At 47.1% G+C, this 22053-nt stretch overlaps 1 protein-coding gene across 4 annotated transcripts in view; it reads right to left on the reverse strand.

The window, feature by feature from the left end:
- Positions 1-325: 325 nt before the first annotated feature.
- LOC128828963 (zinc finger protein 501-like) overlaps positions 326-22053 on the reverse strand; it is a 38561-nt gene continuing 16833 nt past the window's right edge. Inside the window, exons 1-7 of one of the 4 annotated variants that reach the window (XM_054014005.1) lie at positions 16144-16666; positions 15333-15823; positions 14741-14798; positions 13620-13702; positions 9037-9163; positions 4794-4907; positions 326-4386 (exon numbers count right to left, since the gene is read on the reverse strand). In XM_054014005.1, coding sequence (XP_053869980.1) covers positions 3389-4386; positions 4794-4907; positions 9037-9163; positions 13620-13643 — 1263 coding nt within the window. In that variant the 5' untranslated portion in view covers positions 13644-13702; positions 14741-14798; positions 15333-15823; positions 16144-16666 and the 3' untranslated portion in view covers positions 326-3388. Of the gene's footprint in view, positions 4387-4793; positions 4908-9036; positions 9164-13619; positions 13703-14740; positions 14799-15332; positions 15824-16143; positions 16667-20662; positions 20933-22053 lie in introns of those variants that run through there. The other 3 variants (XM_054014002.1, XM_054014004.1, XM_054014003.1) reach the window with 3 other exon arrangements.

The raw sequence follows: 22053 nt of genomic DNA on the forward strand, positions 1-22053 counted from the left end.
GATCAAACGGACATGCTCCAGCGTCTGGTGGAGCTTCAGGAACAGCAGCAGGATAACAGAGTGTCGCTGCAGACACTGTATAACCTCCCTCCCCCCTCACCATGTTCCATAGCCTCCTCACCCAGATGTGTAAGAACGCAGCAGGAGGGGGGGAGGCTCAGTGCAACCTCCCACTCCACCCCAGTGGACAGCCCAAGCAAAAGGCTGTCATTATATTGAATTTTTTTAGTGGCCTTTTCCTTCCCTCCTATCCTCCTCCCAAACCTCACCCGGGCTACCTTGTCAGTTCTCTCCCTATGTTTATAATCAATTAATAAAGAATATATGATTTTTAAATGATAGTGACTTTATTTCCTTTGAAAGCAAGCAGTGATCGAAGGGGGGAGGGTGGGTTGCTTACAGGGAATGAGTCAATCAAGGGAGCTGGTTTTCAACAAACAGAACTTTCACACCGTAGCCTGGCCAGTCATGAAACTGGTTTTCAAAGCTTCTCTGATGCACAGCGCTTCCTGGTGTGATCTTCTAATCGCCCTGGTGTCTGGCTGCCCATAATCAGCAGTCAGGCGATTTGCCTCAGCCTCCCACCACTCCATAAAGGTCTCCCCCTTACTCTCACAGAGATTGTGGAGCACACAGCAAGCAGCAATAACAATGGGGATATTGGTTTGGCTGAAGTCTGAGTCAGTAACGTGCACCAGCAACCTTTTAAATGTCCAAATGCACATTCCACCACCATTCGGCACTTGCTCAGCCTGTAGTTGAACAGCTCCTGACTCCTGTCCAGGCTTGCCTTCATGAGCCATGGCATTAAGGGGTAGGCTGGGTCCCCAAGGATGACTATAGGCATTTCAACATCCCCAACAATTATTTTCTGGTCTGGGAAGTAAGTCCCTTGCTGCAGCTGTTTAAACAGAGTAGTGTTCCTGAAGACGCGAGCGTCATGAACCCTTCCCGGCCAGCCCATGTTGATGTTGGAGAAACGTCCCTTGTGATCCACCAGTGCTTGCAGCACCACTGAAAAGTACCTTTGCGGTTTATGTACTGGGTACGCTGGTGCTCTGGTGCCAAGATAGGGATATGGGTTCCATCTATCGTCCCACCACAGTTAGGGAATCCCATTGCAGCAAAGCCATCCACTATGACCTGCACATTTCCCAGAGTCACTATCTTTTGTAGCAGCAGCTCAGTGATTGCTTTGGCTACTTGCATCACAACAGCCCCCACAGTAGATTGGCCCACTCCAAGCTTCCACAGGGCTATCGCCACTCGCTTCTCAACTGTGAGGGCTGCTCTCATCTTGGTATTCTGGCGCTTCAGGGCAGGGGAAAGCAAGTCACAAAGTTCCATGAAAATGCCCTTACGCATGCAAAAGTTTCGCAGCCACTGGGAATCGTCCCATACCTGCAACACTATGCAGTCCCACCAATCTGTGCTTGTTTCCCGGGCCCAGAATCAGCGTTACACGGCTATAACCTGCCCCATTAACAGCATGATCGCCAAAGCGCCGGGGCCCACGGGTTTGATAGAATTCTATGTCCATGTCCTCATCACTCTTGCCACCACGCTGCCGTAGCCTACTCCTGGTTTTGCAGGTTCTGGTTCAGCATAAACTGCACGATAATGTGCAAGGTGTTTACAATGTTCATGACTGCTGTCTTGAGCTGAGCGGGCTCCATGCTTGCTGTGGTATGGCGTCTGCACTGTTCACCCAGGAAAAAGGCGTGAAACAGTTGTCTGCCATTGCTTTCCTGGAGAGAGGGGAAGGATGTAGGCATGGAATGGCTCTGAAGGAATCAGCTGTTTTTCTCTGTGCTTCATCTAACTTTGGATCCAAATGGTAAAAGACAGTTGTTCCCAATTTAATAATGGCATCTTTTAGGAGTCTGATCAATGCCACTTAACTAGGGAGCAGCGTTCTAAAAATAGTTTACCTGGGCCACAGATCACCATAGCTTCCATATCTGGGGTGAAAATCAACCACTAGTACCTGCAATTTCTACCCGAGTCCCTATCAAATCTTTGTCCTTAAGTATAAAATTACACCAAGTCTCTGGCGTAGAATTCTTCACCAACCACACAACGTATCAGTAGCGATAGTGAGGTATAACGCCCCCAAATATGCCCTTTTATTTCTTTAATCTGGTGGCACAGATTTAAATTAGGGACTAAATTCAGGTGCAGTTTAGAATCCCTATAAGACAACAAATGTCAGGCATCTATTAAAAACAGGTATCTTTCTGCAGCTATATCACATTCAACACAGATTCCATTTTCTACACATTTGCAGCATCTCCCAGGGGTGATCTCAACAGAAACATCACTTCCATTTTTCTCATCTCTACCTAGAAAGGGATTGCATTTCCCAAATAATAGGCAACATGCACCTGATTAGGAAGGAGATATCTTAAGGAGAGACCTCATGCAGGGCCTGGGCCACAACTGCTTTGGGAGCCAAATGTATGGGTATTTTGCCTACTTACATGTCATTTACTAAGAAATCCTCTTCCCAACCCTTTAGGAAAAATATTGACCTAACCAACTGAACAACAGGGGGGTTGAGATGGTGATGGGGAATAAGGGAATCTCTCTGACTTACCCTAACTTCTTCTGTTGTTACAGAGGGTGAAATGACATTTTTCCCTATCCCTGCCATGTTCCTGCTCTTTGTTATAGTTCAATACATTTTAAGTGAGGAAAATGGTAATAAAAATATCTGCTCTCCAGCAAAACTTGAAGCAACATCAAAGCAACTGAGAATGAAATAATTTGTTCCCGAAGGGGAAACTTAATGACTAACAATTGCTTTGAAATGGGGGAACAGTATAACTGTGATGCTGAGGGTTTGTTTAGACTAGGAAAAGTGATGGAGTTTAGGTTAGGTCAAGGGGAAAGCTAATGCCAACCACTGCAACCGGGCTGCATCTGCACTACAACTATAATTGTCTTTTTACACCAAGATCACTAACTTGAGCAGCCAACGTCATGTACAGTCCTAGTGGATGTAAGGCCCAGGTAGTTTTTGCCTCAGTGTAGCTTGTTGGGATCAAATCTCTCTCCCCCACCTGGAGCTGATGAACATTCCTGGCTGGAGGGACACTCTATATGCATCCGAAGAAGTGGGCTGTAGTCCACAAAAGCTTATACTCTAATAAATCTGTTAGTCTCTAAGGTGCCACAAGTACTCCTGTTCTTTTTACACACACCTACGACTCAAAAGGAAAGGAATTGATAGAAAAGATCACAGGACTGACCCTAAAGCAGGGTGAGCTGCAGAAGCAGGGAACTCATCTGGGGAAGCTGAGAGACTCTGGTGAAGATGGTGCAAAGATCACTATATTGGAATTAGCAAATGTGATTTTTTTTTTTTTAAAGAAATCTTTGGCCAGCCCTAATCAAGGCATTTCTCACAGTTCTCTCCCATTTTGATTTTCTGATGTCTAATAGGGAATGACCTCTGATTGAAGCTTTTCCCACATGCAGAGCATGTGTAGGCTCTCTCTCCACTGTGGATTCTACGATGTCTGCTCAGGCTAGAGCTCTGTTTGAAGCTTTTCCCGCACTCAGAGCATGTGTAGGGCATCTCTCCCGTGTGGCTTCTACGATGTGAGATAAGGTTTGAGCTATGATTGAAGCTTTTCCCACATTCAGAGCATGTGTAGGGCATCTCTCCTGTGTGGATTCTCCGATGTGTGATAAGGGCTGACGTCCGACTGAAGCATTTCCCGCACTCAGAGCACGTGTAGGGTTTCTCTCCTGTGTGGATTCTACGATGTGTGATAAGCTGTGAGTGCCGATTAAAGCTTTTCCCACACTCAGAGCATGTGTAGGGCGTCTCTCCTGTGTGGATTCTCTGATGCGCGATAAGGGCATAGCTCCAACTGAAGCCTTTCCCACACTCACAGCATCCGTAAGGTTTCTCACCCGTGTGGATTCTCCTATGTGTGTTAAGGTATGAGCTCCGACTGAAGCGTTTCCCGCACTCAGAGCATCCATAAGGTTTCTCACCCGTATGGATTGTCTGATGTGAGATAAGGTGTGAGCTCCGATTGAAGCATTTTCCACACTCAGAGCACATGTAGGGTCTCTCTCCTCTGTGGATTCCCTGATGTGTGAAAAGCTCTGAGCTCCCATTGAAGCTTTCCCCACACTCATGGCATATGTAGCGTGTATCTTCCAAGTTGATTCTCTCGTGTGTAATAAGGTCTGAGAGGCTACTTAGGTTTTCCTCTGGCCTCTGCTGAGTCTCACAGGCTTTTGCTTTTTCTGGGAGTGCACAACTCCTGGAAACATTCACGTTGGATCTTCCTGATAATGTTCCATGTGGTTCTACTTGCTCAGCATCGTCCTGCTGGGGATTCTCCTCATTCTCATTCACCATCCCAACACCTGATGGGAGACAGAGAGAATCCAGACATAGGTCACTGCCTGTGCCTGACAGAAAGGAAATCTCAGAGACAGGAATGGAAAAAGGGATGAACAAACCAAAATATGTGTGGGAGAGATCAAACCTATCAGGAGCTGATTTTCCCCAAACCCTTCCCCAGAGGAGAGAGGAAGGGATCAGTTTTGGTCCGCATCTCACCAGAACACGCAGGGGAAAGTGGGATCAGGGAGGGATCTGCTGCCAGTTGTCAGTCAGGATAGGTGGGAAGCCATGAGTGACATCTGCCTAATGATTCCACATCTGCAGGAAACAATCTTAAACTTGGAGAGCTCACAAAGTCTTTGTAGGGCATCCCAAATGTTTCCTGTATTCATGGACAGTTTTTGAGTTGGTTTAACCAATTCCTAACCTGTGAAGGCAGCTCTAGGGAGCACTTTTTTCTCAGAGCCGTAGAGGTCTGGAACCCATGGCTCTTCCCCTCGTTCCAGCTGCAAGATCACATCAGGTTTGGAAACTGGAAACCCTGCTCAAGGCAAAGAAAACAAGGGAGGTCAGTGGAATTTGTGGGATACTTGTCACAAAGAACATTCCATGGTTTTAACCCCAGCTCATTTTTAAGCAGTAACATCCCAAGGCCAGCTTCCTTGGCTCAAAGTGGCAGGAGAGTTGTTATTATTATAAATCATATTCATTACCTTAGTGCCATCACCACCAGATAAAGAAACAGATCTTAAGATGGTTAAAGAAAATTTAGTTCGATAGCATTCTGTCTGGCATGAAATCACTTATCAACGGTTGTGGTACCCTCATTTCTGTATTGTTTTATCTTTATGGCCACCACTTTTCTATTGTTAATCTGTCTGGTTCTCTAATTGTTTCTGTCTGCTGTATAATTAGTTTTGCTAGGTGTAAGTTAATTAGGGTAGTAGGATATAATTGGTTAGAGAATTATGTTACAATATGTTAGGACTGGTTAGTTAAATTTCAGTAAAATGATTGTTTAAGGTATAGCTGAGAATATGACTATATAAACTGGGGTCAAACAGGAGGGGGAAGGGAAATTGGAATCAGGTTTATTAATGGGGGGAATGGGAACAGGGACACAGACAAGGCTCTGTGGCATCAGAGCTGGGAAGGGAACACTGGGGAACAGACTCTCTGGGAATATAGCGATAAGCCCAACTGGTGTAACGGACTTTGGAATATGCTTGCTTGGAAACTAACCCCAATAAACATCGCATTATCTGCCCTTCAAACTTGTGGTCTTTTGCTGCTTGCTGTCTGCGTGACAAGAATCAGTGAAGTGGGAGGGTGAAGGGAAAGCCCTCTAACAAAACTGACATGACCTGATAACCAAGAGGTAAGCCTTAGAGGAAGGTTTTAATACACTTTGTAACTGATGAGGGATTCCCACGAGGACTGATGAGGGTGCAATGGTAAATACACATTTAGATCCTTTTCTTGTTTTATATCTTTTTCCCATAAGACTTAACTTCTGGCACACTGTCATGGATGCATGGCATCTGTGCAATGCCCTGGCTTTTAAACAGTCCTTGGGAGGTGCCCCTTGAGTGCGCTAGACCCCCAGGGGGTTCCACTCTTCCACAAGGTTAGGCCATGTAGCTTCAGCACCTGAGACTGAGCCTCTGGTTTCAACACTCCTATTTCAACCTGTGAGCTCTGCCAGCAGGTCCAGCTGAACTACACTCCTGTTCAGAGACTGTTCCTCATTCATGCTTCAGTGCTCCTCAGCAAGTTTTTGCTGTGACACTGGGCAGACTGTTAAAATAGAGCAGGGTTTATTAGTCAACTGAAACACAGCATTAGAAAGTATTTAGATTAGGACAGAGAAGCAAATAAGATAATATAGTCCATATTGGCCAATGCTCTTGAGCCATGCTGCTGTTATAAACAGTTTGGTTTCCTTTCAGTTTGCCTGTCCATTTGTCTTCGCTCCAGTAGCGCTCCCTGCATCAGCAAACCCAGTTCTTCCTGCTCCCAGAAACATAACAAGTCCATGTATGCTTCACTCAGCAAAGCTGAGATCCTCCCATGGACAAGTGAGAATTATTCCCTTGTCTCTGTCGGGTATTCCATTGATGTAGGTTGGTCCCAGCCTGTCCTTAATGACACATTCATATCACCCCATAACAGCTACGTGACAAAACACCTCAAGTCTCCTGCTCTTTATAATCATAGCAATACCAATCACAGAAGGAAACTGAGACGCATATTGGCATCATAGAAATATCACGAAAATTCCCACCTCTATCACACACACACTGCTCACAGCCCTTGGAGAGAAAGCAAAGCACAGCAACTGGATGTTAGTCCAGTGAACACAGTGGAGGACAAGCTGCAATCCTCAAACCCTGGTCGAAAAGGAGAGGCATGTGGGTCCCTACCCATAGAGAGGGGCTGGCTAGAGGCCTGATATTTGAGAGGGCATTCCTTGAGCAGACCATGGAGGCAGGAAAAAGGCTTAGCTACCCTAGAACTGTGACATTGCAAAAGCACATTTTGGGGAATCAGGAAATCTAGTGACTTAGGTGTAATGGGAGGCAGAATTAAACTCCCCCAGTGTGTGGAGAAGGCTGGGGAATTAAACACTAAAATTCAGGAACAACAGCCTCTAATTCTTCCGGAAAAGGAGAAGGTAAAAAACAAGAACTGGGCCATGCAACGTCAGGAGGGACAGGCTCAAAGATCCAAGGAGCCTGGAGGGAAGACAGCTTGTGGCTGCTGCAAATGGGGAGAGTGGGGCCAAGAGTCTCTCCAAACTCTCACTCCTGTTGACCCCGACCTGATTTTATGATCTATGACCTAGTCACATGTCTTGTGGCAATTTTATACTTGCTAGAGGTAAAATGTCATTATCAGAATATTGCTTATTAGCTTGGAATGTGCATGCAGGGGCAAGGAGGTGAACATAAGTAAATGGGTTATTAAGCTTGCTACAGTTAAGGGCCTTATATTAGGTGGAGACTTTGTGGGAGTAGTTACGCTGAAGTCTGGGATTTACCTGAATAGGACTAAGAAGAGAATCCCAGGTCAGATATTTTGCACCCTGATTTCGAGAGACTAACAAGGAACCACAAACAGGTGCAATACGCCATAGGATTCTGAAACGAAGTAAGTTTGGGGCGGGCTTTAGCAATTAGGTTGCTATGCAGTATCTCAGCAGTTGGACGTATTCATATATTGGAATTAATAAATAAGTGATGTAAATCATGAGTATTAATGCTTGATGATTAATTATGGACTTCCCAAAGGCCACTTATGGTTTGGGGCAGCTGTTGACATTATTTTAATCAGAATAAAGGAGCAGATATGGTATATAGTCATCCTATTACCATAAGGAAGCGGATAAAATACCTCTCCTAGTTACCATTTTTTCATTTTGTCAGGTCCCCAAGCAAAGTGAAGCAGGGCCTCCATTCTGATGGTCTCCCTTGCCCCTCGATCTTTGTTTCCAATGGTGTCCATAACTTGTAAGTATGTATAAGGCAAGACCCTCTTTACTATACTTATCTTAGTCTAATCGTTATGTGTATTGATCCTTGCCTATGATTTCAATTATAACTGTCTGTATTAAATCAAGTTTCATCAAATTCCATCTTCTCAATTAACTCTGAATAGCAATGTACAAGGGCAAATTGTACCCCAATATGTAATCTTAGAGGTGTAAAAAGTGCCCATTTGTGCCTAGGTAGTGGCCCTGCGATGGGCGGGAGGAATGCAGCAAGGACTCAGGATCCGTGGCAGGGTTGCTGTGCATAGAGATGGGGAGGTTATATGGGGTAGCGGGGTAATGAGCGAGAGAGGTAGGTCAAGAGTTAAAATAATAATATTTGGGGGGAAAACATAAAAAGAAGTGAAACAACAGAAATAAAACTGGAGCGTAGGCTCTAAAGCAATAAGACTTGGGTAGGGATTCAGGGTTAAATGTCTCAGATCCCCCACAACTGTAGATCCCAAAACTTCTCCTCCATTCCACTGACCCACCCAGCCCACTTCCTGGGTGCCCTTCCTCCACACTCCCCTCCCCTTCTTCCCATTGCTCTCAGCCGTCACCACCTCCCAGCACCTTGGGAGCTTCTTGTGTTCCCTTCTCGTCTCTCACTACCCCCTCCATCCCTGCTGCTTCTTAGCTCTCATCCTGCACACACACTCACCATTTCCTGGCACCCCAGAATTATCTACTCCCCCCGCTTCTCCTCCCCTTGCACGGCTCTGTTCTCCCTTCACCCGGAGGGTCCTGAATGGCAATATTATGTGCTCTCCTATCAAAAGATGAGCTCATCTGACTGTCACACAAGCCATGCATCAGTCATCGACCTATTTACTCAATTTAGAATTCTACAGGTGGCATATTTTCCTCTTAAAATGAGGAAATGGCATGAAAGCTATAGTTATTAATGCAGTTATTAATGTATCCAATAAAGATACATTAAATGCAATTTTAAAATGACTGATGGCACCAAAAAGGCACATGTCCAAAAATTATTCTAGTGGGTGGGAGATAAGGAAAAAAAAGGAGGGCAAGGAAACTTGTCAAAACTTCTATGATGAATGAAGGTATAAAGTTATTACTACTCAGGTTCTTTAGAGACCTGACAGCTTCTAATAACAGAGGGGACAGGACTCCTTACCCAGAAAGACCACCGTCTCATAGTTCTCCTGCATGACATCCCTGTAGAGGGCTCTCTGAGTGCGGTCGAGCAGAGCCCCCTCTTCCCTGGTGAAATACACAGCCACCTCCTCGAAAGTCACCGGCCCCTGAAAGAGCAAGAGTCCAACACTCAGTACCTCCTTCCCCACTCACAACCCCACTACTCACGGAACAGCAGCACGAGGTAAATGGAAGCTCCACGAGGCACATGTTAGCAGAGTCCCACCCCACCTTGCTTGGAGCAGTCAGGAGGCATCAGAGGATAGAAAGAGAAAACATTTGTGTCTCCCAGCTGACAGATGGAGGCAGGGTCTTCACATACCTACTAGCCAGAGCTTGATATAGGACAGGGGTCTCAAACACGCAGAACGCATGGCCCGCGAACCCCTCGCAGCCCCCCCGCCCTCCCTCAGTGTTTACCAGAGCGGCTCTGGCCAGATGTGCACCGGGAGCAGGGCAGGCTCCCTGCCTGCCCTGCCCTGCCCAGCTCCAGGAAGAGGCTGGAACATGGGGAATGGGGGGCGGAGGGGCTGTGTGTGGCTGTTGCTTCAGGCAGCGCCCCCAGCAGCTCCCATTGGCTGGGAACGGGGAACTGCGGCCAATGGGAGCTGCTGGCGGCGGTGCCTCAAGCAACAGAAACACACAGCCCCTCCGCCCCCCCTTCCCCACGTTCCAGCCTCTTGCAGGGGCAGGGCAGACAGGCAGGCAGGCAGGGAGCCTGCCCTGCCCTGCCCCCGGTATGCGCCAGGCCAGATCCTGGCCCCCGAACCCCTCCTGCAGCTGAACCCCTGCCCTGAGCCCCCTGCCCTACCCTGCACCCCGACCCCCTGCCTCACCCCTCCTGCATCCCAACCCACTGCCCTGAGCCCCATGCCACACCCCGACCCCCGCCATACCCTGCACCCTGACCCCCTGCTCTGAACCCCCGCTGCACCCCGCACTCCTCTTGCACCCCAACCCACTGCCCTGAGCCCCCTGCTGCACCCCACACTCCTCTTGCATCCCAACCCACTGCCCTGATCCCCCTGCTGCACCCTGCACCCTTGCTGTACCCCTCACCCCAACTCCCTGCCCTGAGCCCCCACCACACCCCACACCCCTCCTGCACCCCCTGGGGGCAGGGAGGGGGTGGGGATTTTGGGGAAGGGGTTGGAATGGGGGCAGGGAAGGGGTGGGAAGAAGCGGGGCAGGGGTGGGGCCTCATGGAAGGGGTGGAGTAGGGGCAGGGCTGAGGGCGGCAAGGGGGGGAGGTGTCAGTAATGCGGCCCTCGGGCTAATGTACTAGTCTTCATGTGGCCCTCATGGTCATTTGAGTTTGAGACCCCTGATATAGGAGATGGGGCTGTCTCTGGACCCTGCTGATGGCTCCCTGGTAGGAATCCCAACACACTCCAAATAAAATATATGGAAGAAAGGGGAAGTCCATAGGAAAGAATATAAGTGAGAAGGTCAGAATTGTAGAAAACTGGCTATCAGAAATCAATGACAATAAGAAGGAAGTTTTTAAAAGTATATTAAGTACAAAATTAATCCTAACAATGGTAGTGGTAAATTACTAGATGGAAATGGCAGAATTATAAAAAATAATGCATAAGAGGTAAAAGTGTTCAATAAATATTTCTTTCCTGGATTTGGAGAAAAACAGATGTTATACTCATATCATAAGATGTTGACGACGACACTCTTTTCATTCCAACAAGAACTCACAAGGACGTTAAACAGCAGCTATTAAAGTTAGACATGTTTAAAGCAGCAGGTCCAGATAACTTGTATCCAAGAGGTTTAAAAGACCTGGTGGAGAAGCGTGGTGGACTGTTATTGTTGATTTTAATTAAAACTTGGAAAACTGGGAAAATTCCAGAAGACTGGAATAAAGCTAATGCTGTGCCAATATTTTAAAAGTGTAAAAGAGATGACCCAGCTAAATACAAGAGTGTCAGTCTGACATAGATACTGGACAAGATAATGGAGCAGCCAATACTGGATTTATTAATAAAGAATTAAAGGAGCGTAATATAATTAATACCCATCAACAAAGGTTTAGAGAAAATAGATCCTATCAAACTAACTGGATATCCTTATTGGATGAGATCAAAAGTTTGGTTACAGCTAATATTATTGATGTAATATACCTAGACTTCTGTAAGGCATATGACTTGGTTCAGCACAATATTTTGACTAAAAAACTAGAATGATACAAAATAAACACAGCATACATTAAATAGATTAAAAACTGTGATTGTAAATGGGGAACTGTGTTCGAGTGGATTTATTTCTAGCGGGTTCCCACAAGGATTGGATCTTGGCCCTGTGGTATTTAACATTCTTATCAATGACCTAGAAGAGAAGATAAAATCATCACTGATAAAGTTTGCAGTTGCCACAAAGATTGGGAGTGGTGGTAACTAATGAAGTGTCAATAGATTTAGGCTCCAGCACTGAGAGTCTGGGAAGTTTTCCCAGCCCGTGTTGGAGGGCTATTTCCTGTTCCACAAAGAGGGGAAGTTCCATTCCCAACTCCTGTGCCTTGAAATTAGGCCCTATCTGACACTGCACCTCATATTTAGTATAGTGGTATGATTATAATAGGATTAGGTCATAATTATGATGCATTCTGTGCAAGATGCATCATGTGCGGTGTCATTGGAAAAGTTATGATTTGCTGAATAGGATTATCCTATTTGTGTGCATAGATCATGTTTGTATCTGAAATTATGAATACTGACTTATGTATCTGTATTTCAAATGTGTTTACTCTGGGTAACACCCACAACTAGCCTTTCAGGTACAACAATAAAGAAGCCAGACAGTGCTGATGGCTCATCAACAAAGACAATGGACTGTGGAAGAGTTTGGCCTTCCTGTGAATGATTCAGCCAGCCTATGAATCAGGGCTACTATGACTCAGCAGTGCATGTTAGGTCATGTGACCAGACCACATGACACTGAACTCCATTTTGGTACCTGTATTTTTCCACAAACTGGACTGGGAATTGAGTTTGGAACAAGGGGTTCCCCCCATATGGAAAAGCTACATAAGGTGGGGTGTGACATCATCTCTTGGCCTCATTCCCCACACAAGAGAACTCCTGGAAACACGAAGAACAAAGACTGAACTGTGGAAAGTGCTGGTCCCAGGGTAAAGGGATTTCTGGCTTGTGTATGGAAACTTGGTGGACTGCTTGTATCATCAGTCAGGGCAAGAAATTGCTAATTCAAATTCTATCCATCTAGTATGTTAGGCTTACTTTGAGTTTTTGGTTATTTGCTAAGTAATCTACTTTGATCTGTGTGCTATAATTTATAATTGTTGGGATATGTTAGGGTTAAGTAAAAGACCTGGGAAGCTGCTAATGTGCTGACATGGCATTAGGGGAAAAAGGAATAAGCAGGCAGTAATTCTTTGCTTAATAAATAAGTTGCCATACTTTTCCTTTCCCTGTTGCTTGTAAGAATTGATAAGGATGCAGCTGCATGAGAAATGTAGTTGTCGGAATGAATGTACTTTGTGTGAAAGAAAGTAAAAGAAATGTTATCTCCCCCTCCTTTCCTTTCCCAGCTATATAAACAAGCCCTGGCTTATGGCCCCTTCCCCCCCCCGAGAACTGCTGATTAGGGAAATTTGTAGCAACACATTCATGCACAGAACTGTATTTTCAAGGTAAAACTGCCTGTATGACATGCGTAATCCTGCGAATAATAGATAGGGGTGGGTATACTAACAGTATGGGTGTTTCTATTACTTAATAAGGGTTTTGGGGGTGTTGCAATGGATGTACGCGTGTACATACTAACTTAGATAAAAGGAGTGTGATGTAACTAATCCAGTGCTTACTCGACAATTGGGTCGAGGGGAACAAGTATCGCAATAAATAAGCCTGTACTCATATCCGCCTCTGGGCCAACCTGCTCCTTTTTTCTTCTAACAACAATCACTTAAATCTGTCTTTCTGCAGTTAATAAACTTGTTTTATGCTTTATCTTAACTAGTGTTAAGTATTTTGAGTGAAGTGTCTGGGGAAAATCTGAGCTTGGTTAGCAGAAGCTTGTTGTGCATCTCTGTCCCATATCGAGAGGAAGGTGAAATATATTAATGAGCTTACATTCTAGAGATCCCTGTGCACTATAAGATGATATAATTCTGGATTTATACTACAGCAGGTGTGCAAGGTTAAGGGGCTGGGAAATCTGCTGTTGTCTTCTATCTGTTCTTGAGTGGCTTAGGTAAAGCACTTAGGTAGCTTAGTTGGGTGTATGGAGCCACTTGCTGTCGTGTTGGGAGATAACAGGGCCTGGAGAGGCTGGCTGAATCTCCAGCAAAGCAATGTGAGAAGGGCCAGCCCAGCGTGAGGGTTAGAGGGCACAGTGGTTCCCAGAAGCCCCCCTGATTGCACTCCAGGGGTGACAACCCATCACACCCTAAATTACACAAGTCTCAGTGGGCTTGTCACATCCTGTTATTTCCTGCCTCCCACCACCGGTAGCAACTACCACCTTCCTATGCCTTTACTGCTTCTCTCCCTCCAAGCAGAGCCCAGCACCAGCTCTCTGATAATCTCTTACCTGAGCCAGCTCCATTGCAGCCATTTCCTTCCCCCTGGGAGGATGGGATGATCTGGAGCAAAACGTGGACGTTATTTTGTAGCCTGACAGGATGAGAAGGGCAATGTGAGAGAATTCAGACGGGGCTTTTGTCCATTCCACAAGCTGATTCCCCCCCAGGATTTTTTCCTGCTAATGGACATTCTAGGTTCTGCCACATTGTGAAGCACAGAGTGACCTTATTCCAGTACAGTCCTAGCCCCATCCCACCAGAGTGTAACTCTCTGAGAAATGGTGATACCCTCCCAGTAACACGTTTAAAGTTTGCGGACGATACCAAGCTGGGAGGGGTTGCAAGTGCTTTGGAGGATAGGATTAAAATTCAAAATGATCTGGACAAACTGGAGAAATGGTCTGAAGTAAATAGGATGAAATTCAATAAGGACAAATGCAAAGTACACCGCTTAGGAAGGAACAATCAGTTGCACATATACAGAATGGAAAATGACTGCCTAGGAAGGAGTACTGCGGAAAGGGATCTGGAAGTCATAGTGGATCACAATCTAAATATGAGTCAACAGTGTAACGCTGTTGCAAAAAAAAAAAAAAAGAAACTTCATTCTGGGATATATTAGCAGGAGTACTGTAAGCAAGACACGAGAAGTAATTATTTTGCTCTACTTCACACTGATTAGGCCACAACTAGAGTACTGTGTCCAGTTGTGGATGCCACATTTCAGGAAAGATGTGGACAAATTGGAGAAAGTCCAGAGAAGAGCAACAAAAATGATTAAAGGTCTAGAAAACATGACCTAGGAGGGAAGATTGAAAAAATTGGGTTTGTTTAGTCTGGGGAAGACTCAGAGGGGACATGATCACAGTTTTCAAGTACATAAAAGGTTGTTACAAAGATGCCAGAAAAAAATTGTTCTTAACCTCTGAGGATAGGACAAGAAGCAATGGACTTAAATTACAGCAAGGGCGTTTTAGGATGGAGATTAGGAAAAAAAAATTCCTGTCAGAGTGGTTAAGCACTGGAATAAATTGCCTAGGGAGGTTGTGGAATCTCCATCATTGGGGATTTTTAAGAGCAGGCTGGAGAAACACCTCTCAGGGATGGTCTAGATAATATTTAGTCCTACCTTGAATACAGGGGACTGGACTAGATGACCTCTCGAGGTTCCTTCCAGTTCTATGATTCTATGAACCAAAGGTGAGAGAAGAGAAGAATCAAAGGAGTCACTTTGGGGATTCTCCCTGTCATTGTCCCCAAGGCAGCTGTCTTGGTTTACAAAGTGGTTTGATGCTCCAGCCTTTATACAGTCTGTCCTGGCAATGCCCCCTTTCAAGGGCTGGAACTAGTTTTAGGTTTTGACAAGCATGACCCCAGGGGCTCTGAGACTGGGCCTTCTTGCCTCAGCACACCTTGTTTCTTTCTGTGGTTCCCCAGAGAGTCCAAATGAGTAGATATGCCTCATAGAGCCTGTGAACATAAGAGCTGCCCACTGCATCAGACCAATGGTCCATCTAGCTCAGTGGCCAATGCCAGGTGCTTCAGAGGGAAAAACAGAACAGGTAACCATCAAGTGATCCAGCCAGTCACCCATTCCCAGCTTCTGGAAAACAGAGGCTAGAGACACCATACCTGCACATCCTGCCTGTGACACTCTTACAAAAGCCCCCATGTCTTAATTGAACATGGACAAACACATAGCTGGAATCAATCTGACTCACCTGTGTTAGGCCTGGTCTACACTACGAGTTTAGGTCGACTTTAGCAGCGTTAAATCGAATTAAGCCTGGACACGTTCACACGACAAAGTCCTTTCTTTCGACTTAAAGCGCCCTTTAAACCGGTTTGTTTACTCCACCTCCGACGAGGGGATTAGCGATAAAATCGGCCTTTGCGGGTCGGAATTGGGGTAGTGTGGACGAAATTTGATGTTATTGGCCTCTGGGAGCTATCCCACAGTGCTTCATTGTGACCGCTCTGGACAGCACTCTCAACTCAGATGCACTGACCAGGTAGACAGGAAAAGCCCCATAAACATTTGAATTTCATTTTCTGTTTGCCCAGCGTGGAGAGCATAGGTGACCACGCAGAGCTCATCAGCACAGGTAACCTTGATGGAGTCCCAGGATCGCAAAAGAGCTCCATCATGGACCGAACAGGAGGTACGGGATCTGATCGCCATATGGTGAGATGAATCAGTGCTAGCTGAACTCTGTAGCAGTAAACGAAATGGCAAAATATTAGAAAAGGTCTCCAAGGCCATGAAGGACAGAGGACATAACAGGGACGCACAGCAGTGCCGCGTGAAAATTAAGGAGCTAAGGCAAGCCTACCACAAAGCCAGAGAGGCAAACAGAAGGTTCAGGGCAGAGCCGCAAACATGCCGCTTCTACGCGGAGCTGCATGCCATGCTAGGGGGTGCAGCCACCACTACCCCAACCGTGTGCTATGACTCCATCACTGGAGAAACACACAGGGAAGTGGGTTCGGGGTACGAGGAAGATGAGGATGAAGATAATGTAGATAGCTCACCGCAGCAAGGAAGCGGAGAAACCGGTTTCCCCAACAGCAAGGATATGTTTATCACCCTGGACCTGGAGCCAGTAACCCCCAAACTCACCTAAGGCATGCTCCCAGACCCTGAGGGCACACAGGGGACCTCTGGTGAGTGTACCTTTGTAAATATTACACATGGTTTAAAAGCAAGCGTGTTTAATGATTAATGATTAATTTGCCCTGGCAATCGCGGCCAGTACAGCTACTGGAAAAGTCTTTTAACGTGTATGGGGATGGAGCGTAAATCCTCCAGGGACATCTCCAGAAAACTCTCCTTCATGTACTCCCAAAGCCTTTGCAAAAGGTTTCTGGGGAGGGCTGCCTTATCCCGTCTGCCATGGTAAGACACTTTACCACGCCAGGCCAGTAGCACGTAGTCTGGAATCATTGCATAACAAAGCATGGCAGCGTATGGTCCCGGTGTTTGCTGGCATGCAGACAACATCCATTCCTTATCGCTCTTTGTTATCCTCAGGAGAGTGATATCATTCACGGTCACCTAGTTGAAATGGGGCGATTTTATTAATGGGACATTCAGAGGTGCCCCTTCCTGCTCTGCTGAACAGAAATGTTCCCCGCTGTTAGCCACGCGGTGGGGGGGGAGGGGTGAAGTGATCATCCCCGATAATTGGGAGTGGGGGGGGAGGGGGGTTAGTTGGGTTTGTGCTGCATGTTAACCCGGAAACCGCAGCCCCTCCTTTTACATTGTAAACCCATTTTAAATGGCCAACCCAACCGGTGCTTGGTATGGGAAATGAGGGTGCTACTGTTTGAAACCATTCCCACATGTTAAGAAGGTTAAAAAAGCCAAAAGACTGTGGCTTACCATGGCTGTCATAGAATCATAGAATCATAGAATATCAGAGTTGGAAGGGACCTCAAGAGGTCATCTAGTCCAACCCCCTGCTCAAAGCAGGACCAATTCCCAGCTAAATCATCCCAGCCAGGGCTTTGTCAAGCCGGGCCTTAAAAACCTCCAAGGAAGGAGACTCCACCACCTCCCTAGGTAACGCATTCCAGTGTTTCACCACCCTCCTAGTGAAATAGTTTTTCCTGATATCCAACCTGGACCTCCCCCACTGCAACTTGAGACCATTGCTCCTTGTTCTGTCATCTGCCACCACTGAGAACAGCCGAGCTCCATCCTCTTTGGAACCCCCCTTCAGGTAGTTGAAGGCTGCTATCAAATCCCCCCTCATTCTTCTCTTCTGGAGACTAAACAATCCCAGTTCTCTCAGCCTCTCCTCATAAGTCATGTGCTCCAGACCCCTAATCATTTTTGTTGCCCTCCGCTGGACTCTTTCCAATTTTTCCACATCCTTCTTGTAGTGTGGGGACCAAAACTGGACACAGTATTCCAGATGAGGCCTCACCAATGTCGAATAAAGGGGAACGATCACGTTCCTCGATCTGCTGGCAATGCCCCTACTTATACAGCCCAAAATGCCGTTAGCCTTCTTGGCAACAAGAGCACACTGTTGACTCATATCCAGCTTCTCGTCCACTGTGACCCCTAGGTCCTTTTCAGCAGAACTGCTACCTAGCCATTCGGTCCCTAGTCTGTAGCAGTGCATGGGATTCTTCCGTCCTAAGTGCAGGACTCTGCACTTGTCCTTGTTGAACCTCATCAGGTTTTTTTCTGCCCAATCCTCTAATTTGTCTAGGTCCCTCTGTATCCGATCCCTACCCTCTAGTGTATCTACCACGCCTCCTAGTTTAGTGTCATCTGCAAACTTGCTGAGAGTGCAGTCCACACCATCCTCCAGATCATTAATAAAGATATTAAACAAAACCGGCCCCAGGACCGACCCTTGGGGCACTCCACTTGAAACCAGCTGCCAACTAGACATGGAGCCATTGATCACTGCCCGTTGAGCCCGACGATCTAGCCAGCTTTCTATCCACCTTACAGTCCATTCATCCAGCCCATACTTCTTTAACTTGGTGGCAAGAATACTGTGGGAAACAGTATCAAAAGCTTTGCTAAAGTCAAGAAATAAGACATCCACTGCTTTCCCCTCATCCACAGAGCCAGTTATCTCATCATAGAAGGCAATTAGGTTAGTCAGGCACGACTTCCCCTTCGTGAATCCATGCTGACTGTTCCTGATCACTTTCCTGTCCTCTAAATGTTTCATAATTGATTCCTTGAGGACCTGCTCCATGATTTTTCCAGGGACTGAGGTGAGGCTGACTGGCCTGTAGTTCCCCGGATCCTCCTTCTTCCCTTTTTTAAAGATGGGCACTACATTAGCCTTTTTCCAGTCATCTGGGACCTCCCCCGATCGCCATGAGTTTTCAAAAATAATGGCTAATGGCTCTGCAATCTCACCCGCCAACTCCTTTAGCACCCTCGGATGCAGCGCATCCGGCCCCATGGACTTGTGCACGTCCAGTTTTTCTAAATAGTCCCGAACCACTTCTTTCTCCACAGAGGGTTGGTCACCTTCTCCCCATGCTGTACTGCCCAGTGCAGCAATCTGGGAGCTGACCTTGTGCGTGAAGACAGAGGCAAAAAAATCATTGAGTACATTAGCTTTTTCCACATCCTCGGTCACTAGGTTGCCTCCCTCATTCAGTAAGGGGCCCACACTTTCCTTGATTTTCTTCTTGTTGCTAACATACCTGAAGAAACCCTTCTTGTTACTCTTAACATCTCTTGCTAACTGCAACTCCAAGTGTGATTTGGCCTTCCTGATTTCACTCCTGCACGCCTGAGCAATATTTTTATACTCCTCCCTGGTCATTTGTCCAATCTTCCACTCCTTATAAGCCTCTTTTTTGCGTTTAAGATCAGCAAGGATTTCACTGTTTAGCCAAGCTGGTCGCCTGCCATATTTACTATTCTTTCTACACATCGGGATGGTTTGTTCCTGCAACCTCAATAAGGATTCTTTAAAATACAGCCAGCTCTCCTGGACCCCTTTGCCCTTCATGTTATTCTCCCAGGGGATCCTGCCCATCTGTTCCCTGAGGGAGTCAAAGTCTGCTTTTCTGAAGTCCAGGGTCCGTATTCTGCTGCTCTCCTTTCTTCCTTGTGTCAGGATCCTGAACTCGACCATCTCATGGTCACTGCCTCCCAGGTTCCCATCCACTTTTGCTTCCCCTACTAGTTCTTCCCTGTTTGTGAGCAGCAGGTCAAGAAAAGCTTTGCCCCTAGTTGGTTCCTCCAGCACTTGCACCAGGAAATTGTCCCCTACACTTTCCAAAAATTTCCTGGATTGCCTGTGCACCGCTGTATTGCTCTCCCAGCAGATATCAGGGTGATTAAAGTCTCCCATGAGAACCAGGGCCTGTGATCTAGCAACTTCTGCTAGTTGCCAGAAGAAAGCCTCGTCCACCTCATCCCCCTGGTCTGGTGGTCTATAGCAGACTCCAACCACGACATCACCCTTGTTGCTCACACTTCTCAACTTTATCCAGAGACTCTCAGGTTTTTCTGCAGTATCATACCGGAGCTCTGAGCAGTCATACTCCTCTCTTACATACAACGCAACTCCCCCACCTTTTCTGCCCTGCCTGTCCTTCCTGAACAGTTTATATCCATCCATGACAGTACTCCAGTCATGTGAGTTATCCCACCAAGTCTCTGTTATTCCAATCACATCATAGTTCCCTGACTGTGCCAGGACTTCCAGTTCTCCCTGCTTGTTTCCCAGGCTTCTTGCATTTGTGTATAGGCACTTAAGATAACTCAATGATCGTCCCTCTTTCTCAGCATGAGACAGGAGTCCTCCCCTGTTGCGCTCTCCTGCTTGTGCTTCCTCCCAGGATCCCATTTCCCCACTTACCTCAGGGCTTTGGTCTCCTTCCCCCGGTGAACCTAGTTTAAAGCCCTCCTCACTAGGTTAGCCAGTCTGCTGGCGAAGATGCTCTTCCCTCTCTTCGTTAGGTGGAGCCCGTCTCTGCCTAGCACTCCTTCTTCTTGGAACACCATCCCATGGTCGAAGAATCCAAAGCCTTCTCTCCGACACCACCTGCGTAGCCATTCGTTGACTTCCACGATTCGACGGTCTCTACCCCGGCCTTTTCCTTGCACAGGGAGGATGGACGAGAACACCACTTGCGCCTCAAACTCCTTTATCCTTCTTCCCAGAGCCACGTAGTCTGCAGTGATCCGCTCAAGGTCATTCTTGGCAGTATCATTGGTGCCCACGTGGAGAAGCAGGAAGGGGTAGCGATCCGAGGGCTTGATGAGTCTCGGCAGTCTCTCCGTCACATCGTGTATCCTAGCTCCAGGCAAGCAGCAGACCTCTCGGTTTTCCCGGTCAGGGCGGCAGATAGATGACTCAGTCCCCCTGAGGAGGGAGTCCCCGACCACCACCACCCTCCTCCTCCTCTTGGGAGTGGTGGTCGTGGAACCCCCATCCCTAGGACAGTGCATCTTTTGTGTTCCAATCGGTGGAGTCTCCTTCTGCTCCCTTCCCTCAGATGGGCCATCTAGTCCACTCTCCGCATTAGCACCTGTAGAGAGAACATGGAAACGATTCCTCACCTGTATCTCCATTGCTGGTGCATGGACGCTCCTCTTTCTTCTTCTGGAGGTCACATGCTGCCAAACCTCCTCACAATCCTTCTGTCCCTGCTGTGCCTGCTCTGAATCTTCAGAACATTGTGGCCGTAGAAGCATCTCCTGACGTCTGTCCAGGAAATCTTCATTTTCCCTTATGCAACGCAGAGTTGATACTTGTTTCTCCAGCCCTCGAACCTTCTCCTCCAATATGGAGACCAGCTTGCACTTTGTGCAGACAAAGTCGCTTCTGTCCTGCGGAAGAAAGACAAACATGGCACAACCTGTGCAGGTTACAACAGCTGATCGCTCACCTTCCATATCACCGTCCTCTTAGGAGCTTCCTCAACTGTTGCAGGAACTACTCGGAGAAACCTGCAGATGAAAGCCTCAGTGCGCTCTCCCTAGGCAAACTCCCGCTGTTAGCCTCTGCTGTTCGCCGCTCAGCTGGTTCGCTGCTGACTGCCCTTATATACCAGTCAGGCCCACTCAAGGCCCACCTGGAACAAAGCACTCCCAATTCACACTTTTCAAACAAACAAGCAAGCCGAAATCTGTTGCCTGGCACTGCGTGAGTGATCTCTCACACCAAACCGGCAGGCCCTCAATATAAGAGGAAAAATGCAACCTTGTAACGAAAGCACATGTGCTGTGTAATGTGAACAGCAAAATTTAATGTGAAAGAGTGTACCCATTGTTCTCTAAAATGTATCTTTTTTAACCAACTCTCCCTTCTCCTCCACCAGCTGCATATGTTTCTCCTTCACAGAGGCTAGTGAAGATCAGAAGGAGAAAACGGCGGACTCGGGATGACATGTTCATGGAGCTCCAGATGTCCTCCCACGCTGAAAGAGCACAGCAGAATGCGTGGAGGCGGTCAATGTCAGACTACAGAAAAGCACAGTATGAACGAGAGGAGAGGTGGCGGGCTGAATCGCGGGATGAACAGAGCAAGTGGCGGGCTGAAGATGATAGGTGGCATCAGCTTGCAGACAGAAGGCAAGAGTCGATGCTCTGGCTGCTGGAGCATCAAACTGATATGCTCCAGCGTATGGTTGAGCTGCAGGAAAGGCAGCAGGAGCAGAGACCGCCGCTACAGCCCCTGTGTAACCAACAGCCCTCCTCCCCAAGTTCCATAGCCTCCTCACCCAGATGCCCAAGAACACGGTGGGGGGGCATCCGGCCACCCAGTCACACCACCCCAGATGATTGCCCGAGCATCAGAAGGCTGGCCTTCAATAAGAGTTAAAGTTTTAAACTGCAGTGTGTCCTTTTCCTTCCCTCCTCCCGCACCCCTCTCAGGCTACCTTGGCAATTATCCCCCTAGTTGTGTGATGAATTAATAAAGAATGCATGAATCTGAAGTAACAATGACT

The sequence above is a fragment of the Malaclemys terrapin genome, chromosome 25 (genome assembly GCF_027887155.1).
Source record: "Malaclemys terrapin pileata isolate rMalTer1 chromosome 25, rMalTer1.hap1, whole genome shotgun sequence".
NCBI classification, from domain to species: domain Eukaryota; kingdom Metazoa; phylum Chordata; order Testudines; family Emydidae; genus Malaclemys; species Malaclemys terrapin.